Source organism: Cervus elaphus, chromosome 14, assembly GCF_910594005.1.
Source record: "Cervus elaphus chromosome 14, mCerEla1.1, whole genome shotgun sequence".
Lineage (NCBI taxonomy): Eukaryota > Metazoa > Chordata > Mammalia > Artiodactyla > Cervidae > Cervus > Cervus elaphus.
Genome location: NC_057828.1, coordinates 6,112,937 through 6,140,482, shown reverse-complemented (window position 1 = coordinate 6,140,482; position 27,546 = coordinate 6,112,937). Strand labels below are relative to the sequence as shown.

At 54.7% G+C, this 27,546-nt stretch overlaps 1 protein-coding gene across 3 annotated transcripts in view; it reads left to right on the top strand.

Annotated features, from left to right (window-relative positions):
- LRRN2 (leucine rich repeat neuronal 2) overlaps nt 1-26,319 on the top strand; it is a 65,014-nt gene extending 38,695 nt beyond the window's left edge. For all 3 annotated transcript variants that reach the window (XM_043923730.1, XM_043923732.1, XM_043923731.1), the window contains exon 2: nt 23,286-26,319. In XM_043923730.1, the coding sequence (XP_043779665.1) occupies nt 23,522-25,660 (2,139 nt within the window). In that variant the 5' untranslated portion in view covers nt 23,286-23,521 and the 3' untranslated portion in view covers nt 25,661-26,319. The remainder of the gene's footprint in view (nt 1-23,285) is intronic.
- Nucleotides 26,320-27,546: the final 1,227 nt, after the last annotated feature.

Sequence of the window (27,546 nt, the reverse complement as noted above, 5' to 3'; positions counted from 1 at the left end):
AAGCGCATCAGGCCACCCTAGGAGGTCAGGAGCATCATCACTGCACCTCCCTCCTGCTGCTGCTGCTAGTCCCTCTCAAAGACAGGTGAGGGAACAGTGCCCTGAAGTTAGGTAGTTCACGTTACGGGTCACAGAGCTTTGGGGCACACTCAGAAGTCATCTGCCCTCCCTTCGTTTTACACTGAGAAAACCAAGGTGCAAGGGGTAACAGCTTCCCAGATTCTCACAGAGGGCCGATGGAGAAGTTAGGCCTGCAGCTAGTTAGTGATGAGACTTGGGCAATGTTCAGTCCTGGCTCCTAGGAATAGGAAGGGGAAGCGTTGAGTGAGTGGTGGAGGTAGGATTTGGACCTACATCTTTCCAAACTGCAGTCTATGCTATTGCTCCTCAATAGAAATCTAATACAAACCACACTTTATATATGGAGTAGCCACAGGTGACTACTGGTGGCTTCCCAGGTGACTTGGTGGTAAAGATCCTGCCTGTCAAAGCAGGAGACACAGGTTCGATCCCTGGGTCAGGAAGATCCCCTGGACAAGCAAATGGCAACCCACTCCAGTATTCTTGCCTGGGAAATCCCATGGACGGGGAGACTGGAGGGCCAGTCCCTGGGCCTGCAAAAGAGTTGGGCGTGACTTAGTGACTGAACAGCAACAGCCACATTAAAAATGTAAAAAGAAACAGGTGATGCTAATAACATATTTAACCCAGTGTATCACCCCAGACTATCATTTCAACACGTAATGGGCGTAACAGGTTTACTAGCACTTTCACTCTTTTTGCACACTAACCTGTGAGCTGGCACAGCCGGCAGTGTGCTGCGCATCTCAGGCTGGACTGGCCGCGTCTGGCGGGCTCAGTGGCCGCATCGGCCGCCGTGTTGGGCGGTGCGGGCCTAGGTTTCGCAGCCGCTCATTTCTGCTGCTTCGCCCGGTGACTCAGCAGAGACAGCAGAGCCGCCTCCTGGCCCCTGCCGCCCTGACTCCCCGCCATCCCCGGGGCCCTCCTCTTCCTTTGGGCTCTCAAACGGGATTGTGGTCTTCCTTCCCTCTCGCCCGCCCATCTTCCTGTCCACCTCTCTAATCCCCCCTCTCCTGAGTCTCTCCTGGAGGACTTGTTGTCAGACAAGAAACCTTTAAATAGGTGAGACAAAGGTGACAAATGTCCCTCATTTACATTCAGGTCCTATCTGGCTCTTTTGGCCCCGTTGAATGGCACTTCTATCAAAACATCTCATTTGGAAATGTCAGTGTGCTTTTTGATAAGTCATCAGTCACTGTGATGGAGACCGGCAGACGGGAAACAGCGTGGTGGCATCTAACATGCTGCGGAACCGCTCTTCTGCAGTTGCGTAATATTTTATTTATTCAACGTGGCATGAAATCTCTCCTGAAGGAAAGACGTGATTAACCCTGCCACACCAGGCCCATCAAGGCCTTCTTTTCTCCTTAACTTGTCAGCCTCGCGTTTGCCTCCTTGCGCCTTTTCTCCCTGGAGTCAGGATCTCGCGGTCACCACGGGCCCCAGGGCACCTCCACTCGAGCAGGAGGCAAGCCAGCTGCCCTCCTGGCACCCGAACAGGAGCTGTGAAAACTGCCCAGCTGCTGCAGGACCCTGGCTCTGAATCCAGACGCCAGGGCTGCCCATGAATTTCACCTGGACCTGGAACAGTTCCTGTGAGCAAGGAAAGCTGGCGTCCTGCACAGTCACTGTCCACTCTGGTGTGGTTGCTGGTCCTCCGTCTCCCCCTCTCTACATCCCACCCTTCCTCAACTCCTGCAGGGTCCCCGCAGGACTGCGCCCCCAGCCATGCCCTAACCAGCTGCTTACAGTCCTGATTTCCTGTCAATTTCACCAGAAACAAGAGTAGATTTTTGAAAAGGAGCATTAAACATTTAAGGAAAATGATAATGCACATGCAAAAAAAAAAAAACCACAGGAGTCTCAAGTTTTCCAGATCCCATGTTTCTGATAGAAAATAAAGGTACTGAAATCTGAGATGGGCTGGTTCCGTCCAAGCAGCTGGCCTCTGGCTCCTTCCTTCGTTTCATCCTTGTGTGAGTCCCCCTCTCCTCTCACTCTGAAGGGCTCCCTCCCCCTCCCCACACTTCCTCCCCAGCCTTTTGGGGCTGAGACTTGGGCCAAGTAGTGCAAGTAACCAAACATGGCATAGAAGCAAGTGCAGGCAGAAGCCCCTGGCTTCTGTGCTGTGCTGAGGGCCATTCCCCTCTGGTACTTGGAGACGGTGATGGCCATTCAGAGGCTCTCCTGTGACCCTGAGCCTGTGTGACGGCCACTCCAAGGCTCTCCTGTGACCCTGAGCCCGTGTGACGGCCGCTCAGAGGCTTTCCTGTGACCCTGAGCCCGTGTGACGGCCGCTCAGAGGCTCTCCTGTGACCCTGAGCCTGTGTGACGGCCGCTCAGAGGCTCTCCTGTGACCCTGAGCCCGTGTGAAATCCCCTGACCCACATCCAGGCATGCGGGAGGAGAGGTCATCCAGACCTTTCTCCATCCCTTCTCTCTTCATTGGTGTTGAAGGGGAAATATCACACAGGCACACACGTGCGTGCACAGTCTTTCAGTGTGAGCCTTCCCCATTCCTTCTCCCTCTGGGTGCTGTGTTATGATTTCTGCAGAAGACAGCGTCTTGGGAAAAGAAGGGCTCTGGCTCTGGAGCGGGACCGTCGGCTCCAGTCTCAGCTCTGTGCAGCCTCCTGCCTGGCTCTGGGCTGGGGAGTCGTCTCTGAGCCTCAGTGTCGTCCCCTGTGAAGTGATGGAGGATGCCAGCCTCTCAGAGCTTGCCCGCACCCTGCCAGCGTTCCTGATGGTTAATTCCCCTCCACTCCCCCTTCACATCCACTTCCTCCTGATGCAGGTGCAAGGCAGAGAAGGGTCTGCAGTGATTGGCAGAAACCCTGTGCCCTGGTCCCGTGGCTTGAAATAGGCACGTGCAGATCCGCCTTCTGATTGTCGCCCACTACTCGTCTCATCTAGACACAGGGTTAGACCTGCCCCATCAGGGCCCCAGCTGGCCACCTCTTAATGGGGGGCTGTTCCTTTTCAGGAAGCCTCCTGTTAAGGGCAGCCCCACTGCCCAGGCATGAGCAGTCACACCACTTGTTCTTTTACCCCCCACCCACATTTATTGAGCACCAGTCATGTGCCAACCCCTGTGTGAGGTGAAGGGGAAGTGGGGGCGGAGCAGGCCCAGCCCCTGCCCTGGAGAAACTCAGGCCCAGGAGGCAGCCTCCCTATGGCTGCTGCTCAGCTAGGGTTGGTGCTGGAGGAGGGAGAGGACGGAGGGCAGGGATGTCACAAAGGAGGTGACAATTGAGCTGACGCGGGATGATAATTAAGAGTTTCCCCACTAGCGAATGGAAGGGCATTCCAGAACAAGTTAAAAGGCCTGCAGGCAGAGAAGGGACCATCCAGTTCCTGTTCAGCTTGGGAAATGAGGAGAGGAGGGGAGGCCCTGCAGAGGGGGTGGGGATGGATGGGGCTGGGGCTGCTGCTCGAGCAGCCAGGGGTCTGCATTTGGTCAAGGAGAGCTGGTGCCCTCCCTCATCACAAGGAGAGAGCTGAGGCGTAGGGACTGAATGACAGATGGGGCGCCCAGAGGAGAAGGGGGCCCCAGGGACGCATGAAGGATCGGGAGATTCAGCAATGTGGGCAGAAGTAGCTTCTGGCCCATTCACATGTTACCAAAAAGCCGCTCTCCCCTGCGGCCCCTTTTCTCTGATACTGCACTAGTGAAGCAGGAGGGTGTAGGTGTGCATGTCATGCCCATGTCTGCTGGGATATAGAACTCATTTGTTGAACGCCTGCTGTGCACCAGCACTGTGCCAGATTTTTTGTCAGTATTACTTCATTCAGTTCAGTTCAATTGCTCAGTTGTGTCCGACTCTGAGAACTCATGGACTGCAGCACGCCAGGCTTCCTGTCCATTACCAACTCCTGGAGCTTACTCAAACCCACGTCCATCAAGTCAGTGATGCCATACAACCATCTCATCCTCTGTCGTCCCCTTTTCCTCCCACCTTCAATCTTTCCCAGCATCAGGGTCTTTTCCAATGAGTCAGTTCTTCACACCAGGTGGCCAAAGTATTGGAGCTTCAGCTTTAGCATCAGTCCTTCCAATGGTTATTCAAGACTGATTTCCTTTAGGATGGACTGGTTGGGTATCCTTGCAGTCCAAGGGACTCTCAAGAGTCTTCTCAAACACCACAGTTCAAAAGCATCAATTCTTTGGCACTCAGCCTTCTTATGGTCCAACTCTCACATCTATACATGACTACTGGAGAAACCACAGCTTTGACTAGATGGTTGGATGGCAACACTCACTCAATGGACATGAGTTTGAGCAAGTTCTGGGAGATGGTGAAGGACAGGAAAGCCTGGCGTGCTGCAGTCCATGGGGTCGCAGAGAGTCAGACACGACTAAGTGACTGAACAACCACCTCACTGAATCCTTGATAACCCTGTGAGACATTATTCCGATTTTACAGATATAGGAATTGACGCTCAGAGAGGTTAAGTAATTTGTTTAAGATCACACAGCTAGGAAGAAGCAGAAGTAGGATTTGAACTCAAGTCCTTGCTATTCTGGAGGCTGTGTTCTCTCCACGCTGCTGTGTAAAGCGTTTGTCCCCAGGTTCCTGAGCCTGTTCTTCATCTAGCCCCTGGGGTTCTGGAGGGATTTATATGACTTTGATGCTGCCTTCGTCATTAGAAAGCTGTCACTGGGGTGACAGAGAGCAGCAGATGCGGAGCTGTCACAGCGGGAAAAAGGCGACAAGGAAGGCGCTTCCTCCCCCGCCGCTCAATTGGAGGCAGCCACAGCCCTGCCTGGTGAAAGCCTCCCTGTCGCAGTTGTGTTCCTGCTGTGTCCCCAGAGTTGTCCTAGGCCCCTTCTTCAAGCCGGTATGCTCCAGGCCTCAAAATCCACTGCTGGTTTCTGAAGGATGCAGAGAATTGTATGGAAAGGGGCCAGCCCATCCTCTTCAGAATTGACCAAGGAGTAGAGCAGTGGTCCTTAACATTTGGGGCCATCGACCCCATGCAGGGATTTCTGGACCTTCTCTCCAGAGAGACATATCTGTATGCTCACACTCACGCGCGCACACACACACATGATTTCAGGTATTTTCCAGGCTCTTCAGTCCGGCTGTGGACTCAAGATTAAGCAGGCTTTCTCTCTGGAGATGTAGGGGATATGTTGATGATAAACACAGTTGCTGACTGTGTTTACCCTTCTGACCCTTTCCTCGTCCTATGGCTCCTGGAGGAAGCAAAGGAAATGTCGCTCAAATTCAGTAATTGCTTTTCAAGAGTGTCTTTGGGGAGGTGAAACCATGGGCTGCTTGAGAGTTCTGGCTTCTCCGTATTTAAATTGCCGAGGCCCTTCACGTCTGTGAGGGCTGCACAGGCTGCCTGGGCAGCTGGGAGCGCGCTCTGCCTAAAAGTCTGCCAGGATGCCAGCTCTCGGAACCTCGGGAGCCCTCCTTGCCCTGGGTTCCCTGAAGATTGCTCTGGAAGAGACAGCCGTTGCCGTGAGGCTCTGAGGACCTGCGCCTCCCCCTCGGCCACCGCTGGAAGCTCCCGTCCCTCTCTGAAGGGAAGCACGTGCACTTGTAATAGAGCTGCCTAATCACTTGTCTAAACTAGACATTTGGTGTGTAATGACTCCTGGCTGCGACCAGAAAGAGCCATCAGCCTTTCTGCAGGGACCAGACCTGCCGGCTGTGGCTCCATTGGCTGGAGGAGCAGGGCCGTCCTCCCGAAGGTAGCACCCCTGCGTAAGGAGCCCGGAGAGGGGGTCACCTTTCAAGGCTGGGCAAAGACAGCTGACACCCCGCTTCCTTCTTCACCTGCTTGCCTCCTCCTGGGCACAGGGTGAGCCCAGGATGGGAAGGAGTGAGAATGTGGGACGGCTGGGTGCCGGGGGTCATTTCCCACCTCTGCTAGTGACCCGAGGGGGCAGCTTCTGGAACAGTGGGCCTGTGGAATTGTGGGCCTGCCTTGCCGGCCGGCTGGAGGATACAGGAAATCAGGCAGGGCCTGAGGCTTCCCAGGCTCGGGGGTATGACTGGAAAGCCCGCAGATTTGCTATTTGCCCAGAGTTTTGAGATCTGGGGAGAGAGACGCTGGAGAAATATAAGCCACAGCTGTGTTAATTATTATTATTTTTATCATTATTACAGAGGAGAATGTTCCCTTGTTAATTCCCTGGGAAAACAAGCTGGCACCACTCAGGCCTTGAGCCTAGGAGAGCAAGCAGTGGTTAAAAAAGAGTAGCCTCCATGTCTGCTCTACTCCGAGCTGGTTCACCTGGCCGGCTCTGTGCCTCTCACCCACACATATGCACACACACAGACACACACGTGCCCTCATATGTGGCATAGCCCCTGAAGCGCTTGTTCTTGCGTCAGTGGGAGAAAGCTGGCCAGGCCAGAGCAGAACCGTGTGAGTCTTGGGGAGAAGACCCCTGCTTCTGTTATTCTGGAGTTTCGATCGATGAGCACTTTGAACACATCCACCATCCACAAGTGAGCTCCCTCGCGGCCTGGCACGTGGTGTGGTGAGGAGCCAGGGCCCAGCGTCACACGGGCTGGCCTTGTGTCGTGGCTTCTGCGTGTGCCAGCTGTGGGGCCTAGGCGGCGGCTTCACTTCTCTGAGCCCCCATCTCCCCTGCAGTGCGTATGCCTGCCACTCTCAGAGGGCTGTTCACGTGGGTTAGAGAAGAGACAAACTTTGGGAAAGGCCCCGGACAGAGTAAGTGTTCAGTAAATTGTACCTGCTAAACTTCAGAGCAGATGTTCTTTCCCATTTTACAAGTGAGAAGCATCTGGGGCTCAGGGAGGAGGTCCCCTAGTTGGTAAGTGGTGAAGCTGCGTTTCTTTGGGAGATTTCCATGGGGGCAGTGTGGACCTGGGCCTCCCACTGCAGCCAGCTCCGTCATCCCTGGAGTGCACACACACGGCCACCCCTCTGGGGACTGCTCCAAGAGCTGACCTGGACTGCAGCTGCAGTTGCCCCCAGCCTCTGCCAGGTGGGGGCAAGGGTATGGAGACAGAGGAGACCCCCAGCCAGATGGCAGCATCGGGAGCTGGTGGGGGCAGGGAGAGGAGAGATGGATGACCTGCAAGGTGGGAGAGGGGCAAGGAGAGAGGGCAGCAGTGAGAACAGGTGGGAGCTGGGAGAAGGCGGGCCCCACTGGCTCCTGGGGAGCCCATGGCCGGGCTGCGGCTCCATTTGCTCGGACAGCTGGATGCCCCTTCCAAGAGGAGCTTCCTGTTGGTAATAATAAAACATCCTTAAGCTTGGTGGCAAATCCGGCCACTAAATTTACCTCTCAATATAATATGATTGTGAATTTGTGGCACATGAATTATATCTGAAAACCATTATTTATATATAATTATGTAATAATTATATATACTGCATATACATATATATACACATGCTTATGCATATACTTGCATATTTGTGTGTCTGTAATCACACAGTCATGTCCAGCTCCTTGCAACCCTTTGGACTGTAGCCCTCCAGGCTCCGTTGTACATGGAATTCTCCAGGCAAGAATATGGAGTGGGTTGCCATGCCCTTCTCCCAGGGATCTTCCCAATCCAGGAATCAAACCCACATCTCCTGTGTCTCCTGTATTGCAGGTGGATTCTTCACCTACTGAGCCACTGGGGAAGCTCTGCATGCATATATATAAGTTTATAAATATATAAAATGGGGTTGTTAAGGCCACTGGTTCTTGACCCTTCCTAGTTGTATGATCTTGGGCAAGAAGTTTAAGTTCTTTTAGCCTCAGTTCTCTCATCTACACAATGGGGAGAATATAATGGTTGTTCTGAGGATTTAAAGAGGTAATGAGGGGCAAGTCCCTGGCAAAGAAACAGTCCTTAGTGAAATTGCTTTGCATCTGCTTTAGTTGGACAAGGTGTGCCATTGCCCCTTGTTTAGGATCAAGGAAAGTGAGCCCAAGAGGGCTGTCTGCAGGCCTGGAGGGCAGGCGCCGGTGGAGCGCTGACTGTTTGCAGAGTGAAAGGCGTTTCGCCCCTTCCTGGGAGAGGCACAGCTCTGGGAGGCTGAGGAGGGTGGCCCTGTGGCCCCGGGGCCAACTGGACCCCCAGTGGACTGAGGGCCCCCCCAGAGCTGCCGGGGTGGGCTTCTCACACCAGAGGGACCCTTACAAGTGAGGAGCTGAGGGAGCTGCCGGGGGGGCGGGGTGGCCACAGTTGGGGCCCTTGGTGGGCATGTGAGCCCCAGACACCCTCCTCCAGCTGGGGCCAGGGGCCTGGGTGGGCTCCCACTTGGAGCAGATGAGCTGAGATGCAGTTTCTTAGCAAGTTGTGCCTTTTTAACCCCAACCGCTCTCTCATCAGGAAGTTCTTCCGCACATCCAGCCTCAGCATCCTATGGCCTTTCATCTGCTTTCCTGACCTTTGGTTCTTAACAGATGGGCTTGACTTCAGATGCCCCCAGCCAGCTTCCCAGAGGCAGCCGGGAAGTGGGTTGAACCCCCGCATGTGTCAGCCCAGGTGTGACCTTGCGTGGGGCACATTCACATATTCCCGCGTGGTGGGTCAGGCGGCCAGGGTCCTGGAGAATCCCCATGCCCGCCCCGGCTTCACCCTGGAATTACTTTCCTAGCTGGGCGCCTGGAGTGGAACCCATTCTGAAGGCTGAAACAGGAACACACCACCAGCCTCAGGAGCTAACAGGGAGCCTCTGCAGGCAGCCTGTCTGGGCTCGCTTCTCTGCTGCATACTACTTACAAGATCCTGGGCAAGCTCTGTAACCTTTTAAAGCCCCAGTTTCCTCATCTATAGCGTGGGAATGCCAGTAGTTCCTACTCCGAGGGTTTGGGGCGATTCCGTGAGATCCTGTGTGGGAAGCCCCGTGCTGGGTGCCATGTAGGTGCCGAGGCTGAGGTTGGAGGCCTGGCCCTGCGGCACCGCCCTGTGAGTGGTGATGCCCACGGTCAGTGCTGGTCATCAGCTCCCAGACTGCGGCCGGCAGGCTCTCTGCCGGGGCCTGGCGCTCGGGTTGGGGGAACGGGCGGTCGCAGCTGGGGGCCCCTACACTCAGTGAATGCATTCATGAAGCAGAAAGGGGGCCAGAAAAAAGCAAAGAAGAGGAAAGAAACACCAGCAAATTCTCCTCTGTCCTCCCCCAGCTCTGCAGCTCCTGGGGGAACTGAGCTGCATAATACAATGGGATTTAATAAAATGCCTTTAACTCACAAAGTTTGTCTGCCGCCAGCTCCTTAATTAAATTGCCTAATGCTGCTTTGCGATGGCAGCACAGACTCCTGTGTTTAAAGAGCGTGGTGTTGCCATGGCGCTCTCCCGGCAGGGCCAGCCGGCCTGGAGGAGCATACAGATGAGACGGGGGCCTGGCCCTGCCCGCAGCATCCGCCGCGCCACACACACCCCAGAGGCACACACACCCCAGACACACACACATACCAGAGACACACACACCCCAGAGGCACACACACACCAGACACACACCCCAGAGAGACACACACCCCAAACACACACACATACCAGACACACACCAGACACACACACATACACACACAAACACACACACACACACACACTACAGTGTACCCTGGTGTTCCTGGGAAAGGATTGAATCCCTGCCAAGAACGCTAGCTGAGGCTTTAGAAAGGGGAGACCTGGGGACACTGAGCAGAACGGAGCTGGCCTGCTGGCATGGCAGTGGTCCTGGGCCCCGCCCTGGCACTCGGGCAGCCCCTCGAGGCCTGGGAGCCAGTATCTCCCCAGCCACCGCTCCTACGGGCAGTCGCTCCCTCTCCCCTGGTGCCCACCCAAACACCCTTGTCTGTGTGTGCCGAGACCCAGGGAGGGCCGGGAAACGCTGGTAGAGAGTCCGAGTTTGATGAGAAAGGGGTAGGATATTCTTTCACACATGGAGGGTGGAGGAAAGAGACGCTCACTTGCTTGTGGAATTTTCCTTTAGCTGCAGTGCTTCTCAGTAAAACCAGTTGGGTATTTTCCCCCTATACTTTATTATGAAAAATTTTAAAATATTGTATCACAGCAAAGTTGACGGAATTTAACAGTGAGCAGTCATATACTTGCTACCTAGATTCTACCATTAACCTTGGGCGAGACTTGCTTTATCACGTCTCCTCCCATCCATCAATCCATCTTATTTCTCCTGCATTTTAAAGTAAATTGCAGGTATTAGTACATTTTCCCTAAATGCTTCAACAACCGTGGAGTTCAACTTTATTTTACAGATTTGTTTTTTATGTAAAATTTTCATGCAAATAAATTCTGGGGAGTTTTCATTCCATGCCTGCGTTGTACCCCCAGAGACTGGTTTAATTGGTCCGGAGTGAGAGGCAGACATGAGTGTATTTTAAAAGATCCTCATATGAATCTCTGGTGCAGCTGGAGTTGAAAAGCAAAGATAACAGGAGGCAAAGAGTTATCATTTTTATTTCCCCCAAGGAGAATGCGAAGCTCTGGTTGCCTGTCTCCTATTTATACTTCCAGCCCCACTTCCCTTCCCCCGGTACCCTGTGTGTATGCATCACACGTCCACATTCATGCTTCTTTTAGGGTGTACATGTGAACCCACTCATGCTCATGTTAGCCTTACAGGGTCTCTTCATCTATATTTCCAGTGGCAAAATCCATATCTGTTTCAGATCGTGTACAAGTCACAGAGATGAACCTGAACAAATCTTAGGATGATCAGGGAGCTTAACGATGACCAGGATTGAGGCAGCGGATGCAGGGATGATGATGCTAGTGAAAGGTGTTCTCAGTGATGTGTGGTGATGACGGTGAGTGAGGGGGTCCCGGCATCACCGCTGAGGACAAGGGCAACATCAGGGGCTGATACTGATGGAGACGGGGTGCTGCAGGCGGGGGGCCGCCAGCGTGGCGTCCATCCCAGGTGACCGCCTCCTGGTGGCGGTCATCACGTGGTGCTGCTGTTCCCTTCCTGAGAGGGTGTGCGAACAGACGCTCGCTCACCACACTGACACCCATCTGGGGAGAATGTTGGTCGGCATATGGCAGGAAGGTGGGTCCCGCCACCTGAGAACCCGACTGCTGCAAAGTGCAGCTCCTTCCCAAACGCCGAGAGGTCGCCTGAGAGCCCAGGCCGAGGCCCTGACGGAGCAGCGGCCCCGCAGTCGGCTGCCCTGTCTCACTGTGCTTTAAAAAGACACAGCTCCAGCGTTAAGTACAGGCGGACCATTAGCAACATTTATTTAAGTTGACCGGCTCTGAGCCAGCTGGACTTGGGATGCCAGCCATCTCAAGATCGATAGAGATTTTATTTGCTGCCTTCGTGGTTTCCTGTTCCTTTCATGCCTGGTAAGCTTGAGTGAGGACAGAGGGAAAGGGCTTGGGTTCCTCCCTGAGGCAACAGGGGGCAAAAGGGTGCAAAGCCCAGCACTCCCGTCTCACCACAGCACTTAGCTGGCCCCCGTCTGCATTGTCCTGGGCTGCTGGGATGAGAATGAAGTTAGGATGCTAAGGTGTGCTACTTTAAATATATACATATATATCAAATATATCTCAACATATATATGTATAAGGAATTGGTAGAAAAATATCTTAATGTTGTCCAACCCTTTCATTTTACAGATGAGAAAACTAGGGCCAAGTGGGCAACAAATAAAATCCCTGTTGAGAACAACAATAAAAATCCCGTTCACGTATGTAATATTTCTAATGTGGCAAAGACACCTCACACCTGTGATCTGATTGGATCTTTAAACCAGCCCTGTGAGCTGGCAAGGACCTTCCTACCCATTTGACAGATGGCTCCTGAGTCATTCCCAGATTTTTTCCACTAGCACTTAAGCCTAGGTGGTATATCACAGCCCATAGCATATTTCACGCTCATGTTTTCACTAGATCTACACAAGATTTCTGGACAAAAGACGGAAGGCACTAGTCTAAACCCCATTTTTCAGAAGTGAAAACTGAGGCTCATGGAGATTAAGCATTTTGCCAGGCTTGTACAGTTAGTAAGTGGTAGAGTGACAGCCAGAATCTAGGATCCCAGCATAAGTTTGCTGGGACTGCCATATCAAGTACTACAAAGTAGACTGGATGGCTTAAACAAGAGTAACTTAATCGCCTTGGGTTCTGGAGGCCAGAAATCTGAAATCGGTATGTTGGCAGGGCGGCAGGGGTGCAGTCTTCCTGCAATCTGGAGGGGAGACTCCTTCCCAGCCCCTGGTGCTGTCTTCCTTGGCTCAGAGCTGCAGCGCTTCAATTGCATTCTTCATCACCTCATTGAATTCTCCTTGTGTCTCCGTGTCTGTATCCAAGTTTACCTCTTCTTACAAGGACACCAGTATTGGATTAGGGCCCACCCTAACCTAATATAACCTCATCTTTACTTGGTTACATCTGCAAAGACCCTGTTTCCAAATTAAGGTCACATTCACAGGATCTAGGAGTCGGTCTTCATTGTATCTTTTGTGGGGGATACAGTTCAATCCATAAGGGTCCAGTGGTCTGCAATGCTGTTTGCATCCCGTGCTCCATCCCTCCCATTTTCTCCTCCGTGGCTGCTTCTACCAAGGATGAGGTGCTCCCCTCTCCTGCAGTGCAGAAAGTGGGGCTGGCTCGGAGCGCTTTTCACCTTCCACTCTTCTCAAACGATTACTGGCTACTAGGGTGGAATCTTGAAATAGAGGCAGGCTTTTTGTCTTTTTTATTCTCAGACAGTAAAAATCATTAAGGCTTGCTCTTAATTAGTTTCATTTCGAAGCTTCTAAATATTGATTTAACCTACACTCCTTTGTACTTGCTGCAGTCACTGAATTATGCCTGATATTGATCATGGGATGGAAGCGTTTCCCTCCACCAGGCCCGGGGCCCTAGAAGGCCGTGGTCCCTCAGTGGGTTTGTGGGGCTCAGAAGGCATTGATAGGCTTGGAGTCAAGAAGCCCCTGCCAGGTTGGATAGGGCCTTCCTCTCCCAGAAGGGCTATTCAGCTTAGGCCACGGGCCAGTTTCTTTCTCTTGGGCTGGCCCATGCTTGGGGGAATTTGATCAGCTGGAAACCTCCCATTCCTTTCCAGGCCTGAAGAGAGCCAGGCGGGGGGAGCTGGAGGTGCTGTGGGGTCAGGGTTTAGAGTGTGGGCACTGGCAGCCTCCAGACCTTGTTTGACTCCTGGCTTTACCAGCCGAATGTTGTTGGGCGAGGGACCTATCCTCTCACATCTATGAAATGGGGCTAGTAATCCCTTTATCTTGCTATGGTTTTGAGCATTGAGTGTGACCACTCATGTCAGAGCCCAGCCCAAGGCCTGGCTCATAGAGTCCTCAGTCAGTGGCTGCCATTATTAACACTGCTGTCCCTCTGGGACAATAAATCTGGATTTGGAAGCACACACTGTCTTTTAGCTGTGGCTGCATTACTTGTTTGCTATATGATCTTGGGCAAGTCGCTTAATATCCTTTCCATTAAAATGGGAGTGGTGACATCTATGACCCTGCCAGCCTATTGTGAGACTCACACAGGGTCATGGAGGAGGAAGAATTTAAACTGTGAGGTGCATACGGTCATAAGGGGTACTACTGATGGCTACAGGAGGCGCTGCGTTCGATGCCCTCTGGGCTGCCCTCTGTCTGCGTACTGTGGCCCTTCTGGCTCCAGCCTGCTGTTCCAGTCTCTTCACACCACTTGCACTCTTGGAAACTAAGGGGGACCACTCAGTTCTTGAAGTTCTCTTTGTCATTTTTATCCCAGGACCTTTGTTCCTGGTGTCCCCGGTATGTAAAGAATATCTTTCATCATCTGTGCATCTGTTGACCTGTTGATTTAGACAGCACTTCCCTGGGAGGTTTGTTTTTTAAAGAAACAAAAACAACTTTATCAAAGTACGTTTCATACCTTCAGATCTACCCATTTTTTGTGCATAGTTGAATGACTTTTGGAAATTCCCTCTGAATTTTTGCCCAGTGTCTCTCATGAGGCAGAAATGTGTTTTCTCCTCTAGACAGTGTCCCTGTTGCCCTTGGTGGGTACTTCCATGACACCTCTTATCATGCTTTAGTAGAGTGGGTTTTTTTTAAATCTGTGATCACACCTGCCCTTCCCATGACCTTGTACCCCTAGCCGCCCATAGTGCCAGCATACAGTCGTGACTCCATTAATGCCCATTGGGTAGAGAGTTTCCTTGTGGCCAGGACAGAGGTGCGAGGGGTCTGGAATACTCAACTCGTACCTATCAGCATAATGATAAGAAGCTCATCATACACAGAGTTTTAATTAAGCATTCCTAGCTGGCACTGTTCTTGTTTACAGAATTCTAGGCTCAGCTGTGGGGGAAGCCTTAGAGATAATCCAGCCCAGCAATTCTCCAACATGGAGCCCGTCGGAGGCACCTGGAGGGTTTGCTCAAACACAGGTAACTAGGCCCCACCCTCCGATCCTGGAGGTCTGCGGTGGGCTTGAGAATCTGCACGGCTAACAAGCTTCCAGGTGATGCCGATGGTGCCGGTCCAGGGACCCCAGCTTTAGAACCGCTCTGTAGCCCAGCCCCCCAGTTCACAGGTGAGGGGCCCGAGGTCTGGAGCAGTAGGAGGACACACCCCAAGGTCGGTCCAGGCCAGGCCGCAGACCCAGTCCTGTCCTGCCCCGCGTCCTCCGCCCCGTTCCCGTGCTCTGAACTCTGCTCCCGCCCTAACTGCAGAGAAGGCGGGCGCAGGCACCGGCCACACAGGGCCTCTGTCAGGCTCTCCACCGGCCTGACCCCAGTCGGGGAGGGAAGCAGGGACGGGGAGGGCCCCGGGAGGCGGGCAGGGCGGGCCTGGAGGAGGCCACGAGGACAGGCCGTTCTCACTGCAGTTGGTTGTGGGGGGACCCCCCCACCGCGAGGCTTGCAGCTGCAGACATTTGTCTCGCAGGCTTGCCCGAGACAGCTGACAGAGAGGGGAGGCCGTGAGCCCCACCGGGACCAAGGCTCCTTCCGACGCGTAATTTATCTCGGAGCTTCATCTGGCAAACCTGCTGATGAAACGAGTCTCCTTTTCTCTCCGCCTCATCAATTTTCATTCTGATTTCATTTTCTTTTTCCGTTAGAAGAGCTTTGGCCTTTCTCCTTGTTTAACTGGTCTGCTCCCCACTTGCTCTGCGTCCTTCTCCTCAGCCGCCCAGGCCCCGCGCCCTGCCCCCAGGCACCCCTCCCGCCGCACCTCGTGTTTCTCTCCCCCTTGGTTCTGGGCACACGAATCACAGAGTTGCCCTCGAGGGGCTCACAGAGGGGCTCACAGTCTGATGGAGGAGCTGAGCACCGTATTGGGTGTGGGTTCCTCGATAAGAAAAAGAGCAAGGGGTTAATTAGCTGGGGGTGGGGGTGGTAATGGAAGACTTCAGAGGAAATGTGAACTGAGACCTCAGAGAATTCCCAGGGTCCACGAGCGCTGACAGGGACTTCTGGGCAAGGCCCCTGCATGTGCAAAAGCAGGGGGGGCAGGAAAGAGCATTGCTTGCCTCTCTGGAGCCTCCCCCTCTTTCCGCCTGCACCTAGCTCCCAGGGACCAACTGTGTCTTAAGGGCTGCTGAAACGCTGCCCAGCATCCCAGCTGATTCTAGGAAGGGTGGGGGAATTATAGGGAGGGAGCTGGGGAGGCTGAAGGTCAGCGCTTGGTCTTCGCTGCCCCTTTGGCTGGTGGCCAGTGCAGAAAGTCTGCGGGCTGCAGTCACACTGGGGCCTTTAGAGCGCCTCTAGGAAGGGCCCTTTCGACCCTTCCAAGGGGCACCTGGGCAAATGGAGGAGCTGCTCACCTAAGCCAAGGAGAGTGAGCTGTTTGTTGGGTGAGAGTGTCAGACATTGGTGATCTATAAGTGGACTGAGTTCTAGAGCCTTCTAGAGTCCTGAAGACTAGAAACAGAACCCTGATAGGAAGCCGCAGGGAGTGCTTAGAGAGAGATGGAGAGGGCAGCTCCATCAGGAAGGAGTGTCAGCCTGAGATGGAAGAGCTCCTGGGAAGGGCCGCCTGCTCTAGGGGCACACAGCCTGGGGCAAGCCGTCTGGGGTGGGCCTGGTGCGTGGGTGGCCTGGAAGCTGGAGACTGAGCCCCAGACAAACCCAGGGAGATGGAAGTAGAAGAGGGCTCCCCTGGATGCCAGGCGCTTGGCAGGCATCACCTCTTTCAGATTTTCCCCATGAGGGAGGTCTCTCCCCAGTTACGAGGAGCAGCCTGAGTAAGGATGCTCGAGGTCACTGGGATTCAGGTGTAGACTGACTCCAAAGCCCTTCTGAACGCTGGCCTAACCTAAGGTCCCCAAGAGTCCAAGGCTGGTCCAGAGACCTGGAGATGTAGGTATTTCTTTCTGGAAATAAATCCCTTCCCTCCCAAGTAAGGAAAAGGTTTTTACTGGGACAGTGACTCCTCTCACTGCAAAGTGGAAGAGAGGGCAAAGGTGGACAGGAGAACCTCATCCTTTCCCCCAAGAGATGCCCCCTGTTTTTATCCCTGCTCTCCTCCAGTCTCCCCAGCATCTTCTACTCTTGGAAGTCAGCTTCTGGCACTAGAATCATGGAAGCAGAAAGGGCTGGTGTGTGAGGCACAGCCAGGTTCCCACTCAGGCCGGTCCACATCTGAGCTGTGGGACCTGGGTCTGATCCCTGGGCTCCACTGAGCTGAGGTTTCTCTTCTAAAAAGTACCCCCCTTACAGGGATGTGGGAAGGATGGGAAGAGGTATCTAAAGGGCCAGCAAATAGAAATCCAGCATGTACAAATCACTCAGGGATGTCGTATCTTCCCTCTGACACTGATTTATATCATCCTTCTTGTAGCATCAATGAGAGTTGAAGGGACTCACCTCAGTCAGAGAGGCTCTGCAGACTCATCATTTCCAAGCTTCTATAGCTGCAACTCAAAGGCAAAAATGCATGATTTTGCATCATATCTGTTTGTGCTCAAGTGTGTACGTATGTGTGTGTATAAAACAGAAAGAAAAACATTTCTCAAAACATTGCTTAGTCTAGCTACATACCATGCACTCTATTGTCTATTTCGTTTTTTAATGCACATTGTTATCTACTTTAAACTGTTTTCATGACCCACTAATGGGTTGAAGTTCATAGTTCATGGTTGTAAACACCTCCCACCCTCTACACTGCCCTAGGTTCTGAGAAGACAAAAGTCACTACCAAACCATCCTTTCCTGCAGGAGCTTACATCCTGGTTGAGAAAGCAGGCTGACTGAATGGCAGTAAGACAGATGCTGTTACAGTGGAGGTTTGTTCCCGGTTCCAGGGGCTGCAGTGGGTGTGACCACCTTTCTCGGGGGGACTCTGGGCACATGTCACAAGAAGGTGGCATTTGGGATAGGTTCTTATGACTGGAGAGCAGTTTGACAGTTGAAGTTGGGGAGAGGTTTTGCTGGTTGAGTGGGAGGCCTGGGAAAGGGAAGGAAATAGCAGGTCTAGTTTGGGGGAAGCGTGAGGTGTTTGGGAACAAGAGGGTCACCTCAGGGCTGAGAAGGAGACACCGAAAGAGGCTATTGTAAGAGTCAAGACGACCGATGAGAAGGGATCGTAAGCATGAGCACTGTGGCGGGCGTGTGTGAGGCGGGAGAGGGGTGGGTCAAGGTGGCGGAGAGTTCCAGTCTTGGAGACTGGTGGGTACTGGTGCCGCCTGAGCAGGTTTGGTGGGAGATATTGGGCTTGGGGCACGTTGAGTGCGAGGAGCCTCTGAATGGGCAGGTGGAGGGGTCCGGGGCAGTTAGAGGAGTCTGGGCTGGGTCTCTCCTTTCTGGCCACTCCCCTGCTTGTCCTTTTGCCTGGAGCCGCAGACTGTCATCAGAATATCTACAGCTCTGGTAGCAGAAAGGGGCCAGCAGTGCTGCCCCAGGAGGAGGCCAAGACTCAGCAGGGCTTTGGGGAAAGGCTGCCAGGGGTGTGTGAGGCCAGGAGGTCATTCTGCCTTTGCCTCGAGGCAACATAGTACTCACGGGTTCAGGTCATAGGGTTCCAACCAGAGAGGGGACCCTAAGATGTAGAACTGTAGATCAAGAAAGAGAAATAGGGCTTCCCTGGTGGTCCAGTGGTTAAGACTGTACTTCCACTGCAGGGGACACAGGTTCAATCCCTGGTTGTGGAACTAAGATCCCACATGTCATGCAGCATGGCCAAATTAAATAAATAATAAAAATTTTTTAAAAAAAGAGAGAGAAATAGAGGAATCAGTCTCCCTTCTTGGAGATCACTGATTAAGAATGAGACCGTGAGAAGCTATAGTCACTGTGAAGCAGGAGGATGAATTAAGTGAATTTCAAGTCTGAGGTTCTGGAATTCCCTAGAACCAGAGTCAACTATTTCCAGAGCCATGGTTTCGACTTGTGATGGGAAAGGATGGGAAATTCTGTGCTTAAAAGATGAAACTGACTGATGGTGACAAAGCCAGGCGGGACGATCGCTACTCCAGGTGGGAGCTGGACAGTGACTGGGAAGCATCACACGGGAAACTCAGGAGGGCTGGAAGTATCTGTTTCTTGTTCAGGGGGTGGTTATATTGGTATCTACTAATGTAGCAATTCACCAGGCTGCACACTTGGGATTTGTGCCATTTATGTACTCTCTTATTATACCTGAATAAGAGAAAGGAAAAGTTTACTACAAAAGGTGAGAATTGAGAAGTAGGAGCTAAGATGGGAGGAGAGGCAACGGGAAAGGGGCCATGAGGACCACACACAGGCACGTCCTAGATGTTGATCCGGGCTCCTCACAGCAGCTCTGTGAGAAGGTCTCATCCTCACTTCCCTGCCCGGGTCACTGACTTTGCCCAAGGTCGCACAGTGAGCGGCAGAGCCAAACTCAAAGCTCTGATCGCAGAGACTGGCTTCCTTCTGCTTCACCACTCCTCCTTTGCATAAGTTATTTATGGAATTCAGACTCTGGAAGACCAGATAAATGCTGAGGTCTCCTGCAGCCCTGAGGTCCTGGTTGTCTGTGATTAAATGGGAGGCGGGAGTGAGGGCTGTGCTCCCCTCCCAGGAGGAGCTCTCAGGGGCCAGGTGTACAGATGGAGTGCTGCCCCCCGCCCCCGCCCCTCGCGTCCCCCCACCCAGCACTTATCTGCCAGTGAGGAGGCCGGAGTTTATCAACGCTACACTCAATTATGCTGCCCATCTGTCTCCGCAGCTCAGGGGGCCCTGGCACTGAAGCTGCAGTGAAGGCCAGGCCATCGATCACTGCCTGCTGCTCCTCCCTTCTGAGGGCTCCCAGCCCGGGGGGCTGGGCTACGAGGAGGGGCGGGGGGGACAGAGCCGCTCTGCACCCACGGCCATCTGGAGGAGTGGCGCTGTCTGCTGGGAGGAGCCACTGGCCCTGCTGCGCCAGAGAAATGGGAGAAGGGCTGCTCTGCCTCTGATGCCAGCTTCTCCAGAATTCTTCATTTGGTGCTTTGCCTAGGATTGGGGTTCAGTGGGAAGTGTGTGGAGTCCATTCCATACTTTCTGCTAGGTCCAGAGCAGCTGCCCGGAAGAGGGGGTCCATCAGGGCTTGCAGAGCCAGCTTTTCCAGGAGAAGCTTTGCCCCTTTCTTCTCTTGGGTTAGACCACCCTGCATCCCCCTGAAGGCCAAGGCTGCAGCAGTCTGCACACGGCAGCCCCCAGCCCCCGGTCCAGAGGCAGACTGAGGTCTGTGCCACCTCACAGAGGAGCAGGGTCTTCTCTGTGTGTCCCCACGGGAGTCCCTGTAGCCAGGAATCAAGGCATGGTGCCCGAGGACCCCCTCAGGTCGCCACCGGGGAGGAGGGGCAGAGGGTGAGGTCGTCCCTGAGGGGGCTGGCCTCTGGGGCAGACTTGCTGGGCCACCAGCCCTGCATTCTGCTCCTGTCCGCCAGCATCGGTCTGCCAGGCAGTGCACCTTGGCTGGGCTGGGGAGGCAGGTTATGGAGTCAGAGACCTGGGTTTGAATTCTGACCCCACCATGTCAGAAGCTATGTAACCTCCATGCCTGTTGCTTCTGCTGCAAAGTGAGACTAAATAATCTCTTCCTTCTCTGCCTGCACACAGGATCGATAGGAGAATTACATACTTCACTCTTTGTATCCACTCACCAGTACCCTTGCACACTCAGTCCTACACTTGGCACCATGGGGACACAAAAACATGCATGACACGGCTCCTGCCGCCAAGAGCTTGCAATCCAGTTGGGGAAAGCATACATGTGATAACCTGAACTCTTGCTCACCCAGGGAGATTATAGATAAAAGACAATTAGCTTTCTCTGCAGTTCCCAGCAGAAACTGCTAATCAACTGCATGAGTGGGCCATGTGCAAGACAGCCTTAAACAGTGATGGCAGGTGAGTGGGCAGCTCTGAGTTCTATCCTGGAAGGGGCTGCGAGCTCAGCAGTGATGGGGAGGACTTGTCTAGGCCTTTGCCAAGCATCGGGGCCAGAGGTGCATGTGAACGTGAGGCATCCAGCCACTGCCCCTCTCTGGATGCCGGCTCACCCCCCAGCCCAGCCACAGGGGCAAGGAGGTGGGTGAGCCTGGGGTGGAGGGAAAGGCACGTCTCTGAACATTTTAAATGAGTTTTAAGTGGCTTCTCGATGCCCTTCACACAGTTGTGTATCCCAGAACAGAGGTGCCAGGACAGAGGCGCTGGAGGAGGAGCCTGGGGCTTGGGCAAGGCTCAGGGCCCTCCCCACCCACTGCAGCCTTCTCTTCCCTCACGAGCTGTCTTGGGCTCTCCTCATCATTTTGCATTTTTGGTCCTGCCAGAGTGGCACTCTTAAAGGTGTGGCATTTGGCTCTGCCCCCAGGTCCCCACCCCACCTGGAGATGACACTGGGCCTACAGTGGGCAAGCTTCATAGGGGCTGGTTAAGCCCTAGGATCCAACTTCTATCCCCTCTAAGAAGTCCTGGAGCTGGGTGCCTCCCCATCCTGGGGGATGCAGAGAACTAAGACTAAGCCCTCTCTCTGTGCACTGCACCCAGCTCCTCCAATCCTGACAACGAGCTCATTCTACACTAAGGAGCAGATGCTCAGAAAAGTCAACAGCTTTTCCCAAAGTGCTCTGGTAGGAAGTGATAAGTAATAGTAAGATCTGTGTGATGGTAGGTAGTGTTCTCTCAAGTCAGGCCTGGGCAAGAAGCAGAGGCCTCTTGTGTGCCCGTGAGGCAGGACTGCAGTCCTAGCCCCACGACAGGGACAGCCCTGCTTCCTCTGCACCCACACAGCACACTGCAGAGTCCTCACCCCTCCTCCTGACCTCCACTTACCGGCCTGCATGGCTGAGTCCCCTGGCTCCCCTCTGCACGTGGATGTAGGTGTGCATACTTTTGTACACGTGTGTTTGTTTGCCCTGAGTTTTATGTGTCAGTGTACACACACCCCCCACGCAAAACCTCTGTGCATTTTAAGTCATGTTGTTTTTCCCACCTTCAGAAATAGCTGCAGAGGAAGGTGGGAAGTAGTCAAATGTAAACAGTCATGCCGCTCCCCTGCTCAGAGGAGGCCTCCAACTGCTCCCCTCCCAGCCCCAGCATCCTGGAAGTGGGAGAAGGCAGGCAAAGAGCCCCTCTGGCCAACTGAGAGGCACCTGCCTGCAAGGTGATAGGAGACACAGGTCCCAGTTTCCCATAGCTCCCTGGCAAGTAGTCATCTCCTCGGGGGACAGAAATAGTCACCCAGCCTGCTGCTGCAGCGGCCAGGGCAGCTCAGGGTGCCCAGGATTGGGTCGGGCAGATGTGGGGCAGAGGACAGTGTAAAGGGCACACCCTCTGAATTCCTGGCTCTTGCCACTTGCCAACTGTGTGGCTGGAGCCAAACTCTTCAACCATCTCTGAACCTCAGTTTCTTCATCTGGAAACTGGAAGTATTAATGCATGTCTTATCGACTCTTTATAATGGTTAAGTGAAATAAGACATGCACAGTCTTGGGTCCTGGCAAATTGCAGGTGTTTAGTAATCACGTGCTCCCCTGACGCCTACAGCTGGAAAACTACCAAGTCAGACCTCCACTCAGAAGTCAGATGAGGCTTGGAGGTGCCCTCTAGCTCCCCATCTTGGTTCTAGGCCAAGGCTGGACTTGCATCAAGGGTGATGCAGCTGGGCCCTGGGTTCCAGAGAATCTAGACCGGATTGTCCATGCCTGGGAAGGAGGAACAGCAGTGGCTGGGATTCTAGATGGGGGTAGGGGTAAGGACCCAGCCTCCTGGGGGAAGGAGCCCTGGGACCACAGAGATTGATTTATATGATAAACCCTCCCTGGGCCCCTGCCCTGGGCTGTAAGCATGATAATGAGTGAGAAGGTGCCCAGCTGGAGAGACATTTCCACATGGTGTGATCAGGGCTGTGATGGAAGAAAGCAGAGGGCACTGTGAGAGCAGGAGCCAGGCCCTCAGCCTTCCAGGGGTGGAGAGGGTGAGAAGCAGCTTTCTGTAGGAGCTGACTGGCCTTAAGTTGAGTTTTGAAGAACAAGTGGAAGTTGTCTGGGAGACAGTGAGGAGGAGACAGGGGTGGATGTCAAGGGTAACTCTGGCCCAGAATATTGGCTGCAGTCAGTATGGTGGCCAAACTTAGGACAATGGGCAGAGGCCAGATCACGTAAGATCTTACCTGCAGGCCTGAAGAGCTCAGGCCCAGGCTTAAACCCACCTCCTCCTCCTAGCAGCTTGGCCAGGCTGCTGGAGAAGGGAGAGCCCCTACCTCCAGGTAGGGAAGTTGGCAAAAAACAAAGCCGACCTCCATCTCAGGACAGCCTAAGCAGACCCTAGACGACCACCCTACTGCCCCAGCCAGTCTGGGTATAGGGTCGGGGCCCACTGCCTTTCAACTTTCAAAGTTTTAGGAGCTTACCCTGGAATTGCAAAGCCACCTTTGGTTCTGCCACCCTCTACCCACACTGTTGAGAGAGATGTCTGAAAACTATCACTTTATTTCCCATTTACTCAGTGAGCCGAGGAGGAAGTGAGGAGAGAAGTGAGGCAGGCTGGAGAATCTACTTCATGTCTCTCTGGGCTCAGAGGACTCTGAAGATGACGGCAGTTCCAGCCACCCCCTCTCCTCCACACACACACACCTTCCCCGAGTTATCCGGGAAGCTTCCAAGGCTCAGAAGACTTCCCAGAAGACTCCGTCACTCCCCCAACAGATGGGAGAAAAGGACAACAAAGCCAAAGGGCTGTAGGATGGAACTCAGGAGCCCTGGCTCATCTTGTCCTTTGGCTTCTTGAGTCTAACGAGGGAGACACGGGAGGAGCGGGTAGATTCTGATCCTTAACTCTGCGTCCTCTTCTTCCAGGTTACCCTGGTGGGGCATGGTGATGAGTGAGCAGACCCGGCACCTGTAGACCAGGATGGAGCACTGTTCCCAGGAGGGCAGGACATGGTGTCCTCCCGTCCCCGCATAGAATGACTGCCCTGGGGGGGTGGTTCCCTGGGTCCTGGCCGAGCTGCTGACCCTCAGCCTGCGAACCGCCAAGAGTACCAGGACTCCAGACTCTCCTTGTGGATGGTCCCCTGCCCTGCAGCTCCACCATGAGGCTCCTCGTGGCCCCCCTTTTGCTAGCGTGGGTGGCTGGTGCCACCGCCACTGTGCCCGTGGTACCTTGGCACGTGCCCTGCCCCCCTGGGTGTGCCTGCCAGATCCGGCCCTGGTATACCCCTCGATCGTCCTACCGCGAGGCCACCACCGTGGACTGCAATGACCTATTCCTGACGGTTGTGCCCCCAGCACTGCCGGCAGGCACGCAGACCCTGCTTCTGCAGAGCAACAGCATCGTCCGCGTGGACCAGAGTGAACTGGGCTACCTGGCCAATCTCACAGAGCTGGACCTGTCCCAGAACAGCTTCTCAGACCCCCGAGACTGTGATCTCCGTGCCCTGCCCCAGCTGCTGAGCCTGCACCTGGAAGAGAACCGGCTGACCCGGCTGGAAGACCACAGCTTCGCGGGGCTGGCCAGCCTGCAGGAACTCTATCTCAACCACAACCAGCTCTACCGCATCGCCCCCAGGGCCTTCGCGGGGCTCAGCAACCTCTTGCGGCTCCACCTCAACTCCAACCTGCTTCGGGCCGTTGACAACCGCTGGTTTGAGATGCTGCCCAGCCTGGAGATCCTCATGATTGGCGGCAACAAGGTGGACGCCATCTTGGACATGAACTTCCGGCCCCTGGCCAATCTGCGCAGCCTGGTGCTCGCGGGCATGAGCCTGCGGGAGATCTCTGACTACGCCTTGGAGGGGCTGCAGAGCCTCGAGAGCCTCTCCTTCTACGACAACCGGCTGGCCCGTGTGCCCCGGCGGGCGCTGGAGCAGGTGCCGGGGCTCAAGTTCCTAGACCTGAACAAGAACCCACTCCAGCGAGTGGGGCCCGGGGACTTTGCCAACATGTTGCACCTCAAGGAGCTGGGGCTGAACAACATGGAGGAGCTGGTCTCCATTGACAAATTTGCCCTGGTCAACCTCCCCGAGCTGACCAAGCTGGACATCACCAACAACCCTCGGCTCTCGTTCATCCACCCCCGAGCCTTCCACCACCTGCCCCAGATGGAGACCCTCATGCTCAACAACAATGCTCTCAGTGCCTTGCACCAGCAGACCGTGGAGTCCCTGCCCAACCTGCAGGAGGTGGGTCTCCATGGCAACCCCATCCGCTGTGACTGTGTCATCCGCTGGGCTAACGCCACCAGCACCCGCATCCGCTTCATCGAGCCCCAGTCCACGCTTTGTGCTGAGCCCCCGGACCTTCAGCGCCTCCCAGTGCGGGAGGTGGCCTTCCGGGAGATGACGGACCACTGCCTGCCCCTCATCTCCCCCCGCAGCTTCCCCCGCCGCCTCCAGGTGGCCAGCGGAGCCAGCCTGGTGCTGCACTGCCGGGCGCTGGCAGAGCCCGAGCCTGAGATCTACTGGGTGACGCCCGCTGGGGTCAGGCTGACGACCGCCTGGGCGGGCCGCAAGTACCGCGTGTACCCCGAGGGGACCCTGGAGCTGCGGAGGGTGACAGCGCAAGAAGCAGGGCTGTACACCTGTGTGGCCCAGAACCTGGTCGGGGCCGACACGAAGACGGTTAGTGTGGTTGTCAGCCGGGCCCCCCCGCAACACGGCAGAGACAAGGGCTGGGGGCTGGAGCTCCGGGTTCAGGAGACCCACCCCTACCACATCCTGCTGTCTTGGGTCTCCCCACCCAACACAGTCTCCACCAACCTCACCTGGGCCAGCGCTTCCACCCTCCAGGGCCATGGGGCCACCGCACTGGCCCGCCTGCCACGGGGCACCCACAGCTACAACATCACACGCCTCCTTCAGGCCACGGAGTACTGGGCCTGCCTGCAGGTGGCCTTCGCGGATGCCCACACCCAGTTGGCCTGTGTCTGGGCCAGGACTACAGAGGCTGCTTCTTGCCGCAGAGGCCTAGGGGACCGGCCCGGGCTCATAGCCATCCTGGCTCTCGCCGTCCTCCTGCTGGCCGCCGGGCTGGCAGCCCACCTTGGCGTCGGGCAACCCAGGCAGGGTGTGGGTGGGCGGCCTCTGCTCCCAGTCTGGGCTTTCTGGGGCTGGAGCACCCCTTCCGCCCGGGTGGTGTCGGCACCCCTCGTCCTGCACTGGGATCCAGGGAGGAAGTGGCCCAGGTCCTCCGAAGGGGGGACTCTGTCCCCGCCATCGTCACAGAGGTCCTGAAGCTCAGCCTGTTCTCAGCAGTAGAGAAATAACTTGGACTACTTTTTACCAAGAGGGAGGCGATCTGGGCCAGACGCCCTGCCAGGAAATTGACCTGGACCCACGTGCTTGAGGCCTGGCAGCTGGACTGAGACAGTCAGCTTCGAGCCCCAGGGGGTGCCTCTGCAGCCTCCAGGAACCGCCTCACCTTCAGGGGGCACCTCGGCTGCATTCTGAAGAGCGGCTCCAAGGAGCAGGAAGGACTCTGGCTCGAGCCGCCTACCTCCCCAGTTGTCTTTCTGCCCGGAGAGTCCTGGGCCTCTGCCTGGATGTCCCCTGCCTGCGTCCCCAGGCCCCTGGCCCACAGGAGGCACTCCCTCCTCTTCGCTGTCTCTGTACAGTCTCAGTTGCTTGCTCTTTCCGCCCCTGGGCAAGGGCTGAAGGCCTCTCCTCCTGACCTGGGGGGGAGCTGCTCCCCACGTGGGCCGCCCCCCGGCCCTCGCTGGATTGGAAGGATGCATGGAAGAGGGACACCCAGGAACAGCTCTGCCCAGCAGCCAGCTCACTCTGATGGTGACTTTCTGTAGGCAATTTTGTACCTTCGTGGAGAAACGTGTCGCTTCCCCTCAATTCAGTTTTGCTCCTGTTTTGTAAAAAATAAAAATAAATAAGAAACACAATAATCAGGGGAGGGGAATGGAACAAAAGAGAAGCGATCATTCGAATACTGAGTGTAACTACAGAGCTCTCAGTTCGGAATCCCTTTGGAGCCTGAGGATGACAGGGGGCTGGGGAGGATGAGGGAGTGGGGGGGGCTTGGAGCTAGAAGCCCGGTTTGCCCGGCAGGTTTGGAGCCTGACCTGCAGGCGCCTCTGGACCGCTCCCCAGAGAGCCCTGTAACGGAGCAGGAGATCTGGGAACGGGGGACAGTGTGCAGGAGAGGCTGACAGGACAGGAAAGAAGAGGGGACACGGAACGAGAGGGAGGGAAAACTGGAGGAGAGTCTGGAGATGGAGACAGTGGAAATTTCCATCACCACACACTCTCACCCCTTCTCTTTCTGTGATGAGCAATTAACATGCCAGTACATAGGAAGCACTTCCCAGCCTATTTCTAATTAAACAAACCCAAGAGGCAGAGTCATGCAGAGAATTTCAAATCGTCAAGACAGCAAGGACTTTGGCTCACGGGGGCAGGAGGAGTGTTGGGAGGTGACGGAGGGTCTGAGCGGGGAAGGCTGTGGGAGACCGCAGCATCTATCTTTCCAGTCCATTTCAGTATAATTTGCAATGAGCTGGGTTTGCTTTTGCAGTATTTTTTTTTTAATGGATCGACTTCCTAGGACCAAATGTGAAGAGAAACATCTGTTGGAAAAGCAGAAGAGCCAAGGGGAGGGGGCTGCCGTGGCCAGCCAGTGGGGGTTCCAGGGCAAGAGGCTGCCAGACAACGGCTGTTGTTTCTGAGACGGGTCTCTTGAGATGGAAAAGAAGCCACACGTGAACCTGAGAACTCCGATGTTACAGACACAGTTAGCAGACATGAAGGAAGTGGGCTCAAAGTCACCCTCAAGGTTGTGAATGTAGACGCAAGTGAAGCCAGACCAGTAGCTGGAGCTTCCAAACCCCCAGACCCAAGAGACAGAGCCCTCACCCAAGTCAGAGGATGATCCCCCTCTCCCGATAAACACAGACAGTAGGGTTCTCTGAAGACCTTCAGCAAAAAGCCAGTTGAGAAGGCTTCTTCCTCTTGGATAGAAGGGTTCTCACACACCAGCCTGCATCAGAGTCACATGAGGGCCTGGTCAGCACGGAGGCTGGTCCCACCTCAGAGTTTCTGATCCAAGTCTGGGCGGGATCTAAGAGTGTGCATGTTTAACAAGCTTTCAGATGATACTGCTCTTGCGTGGA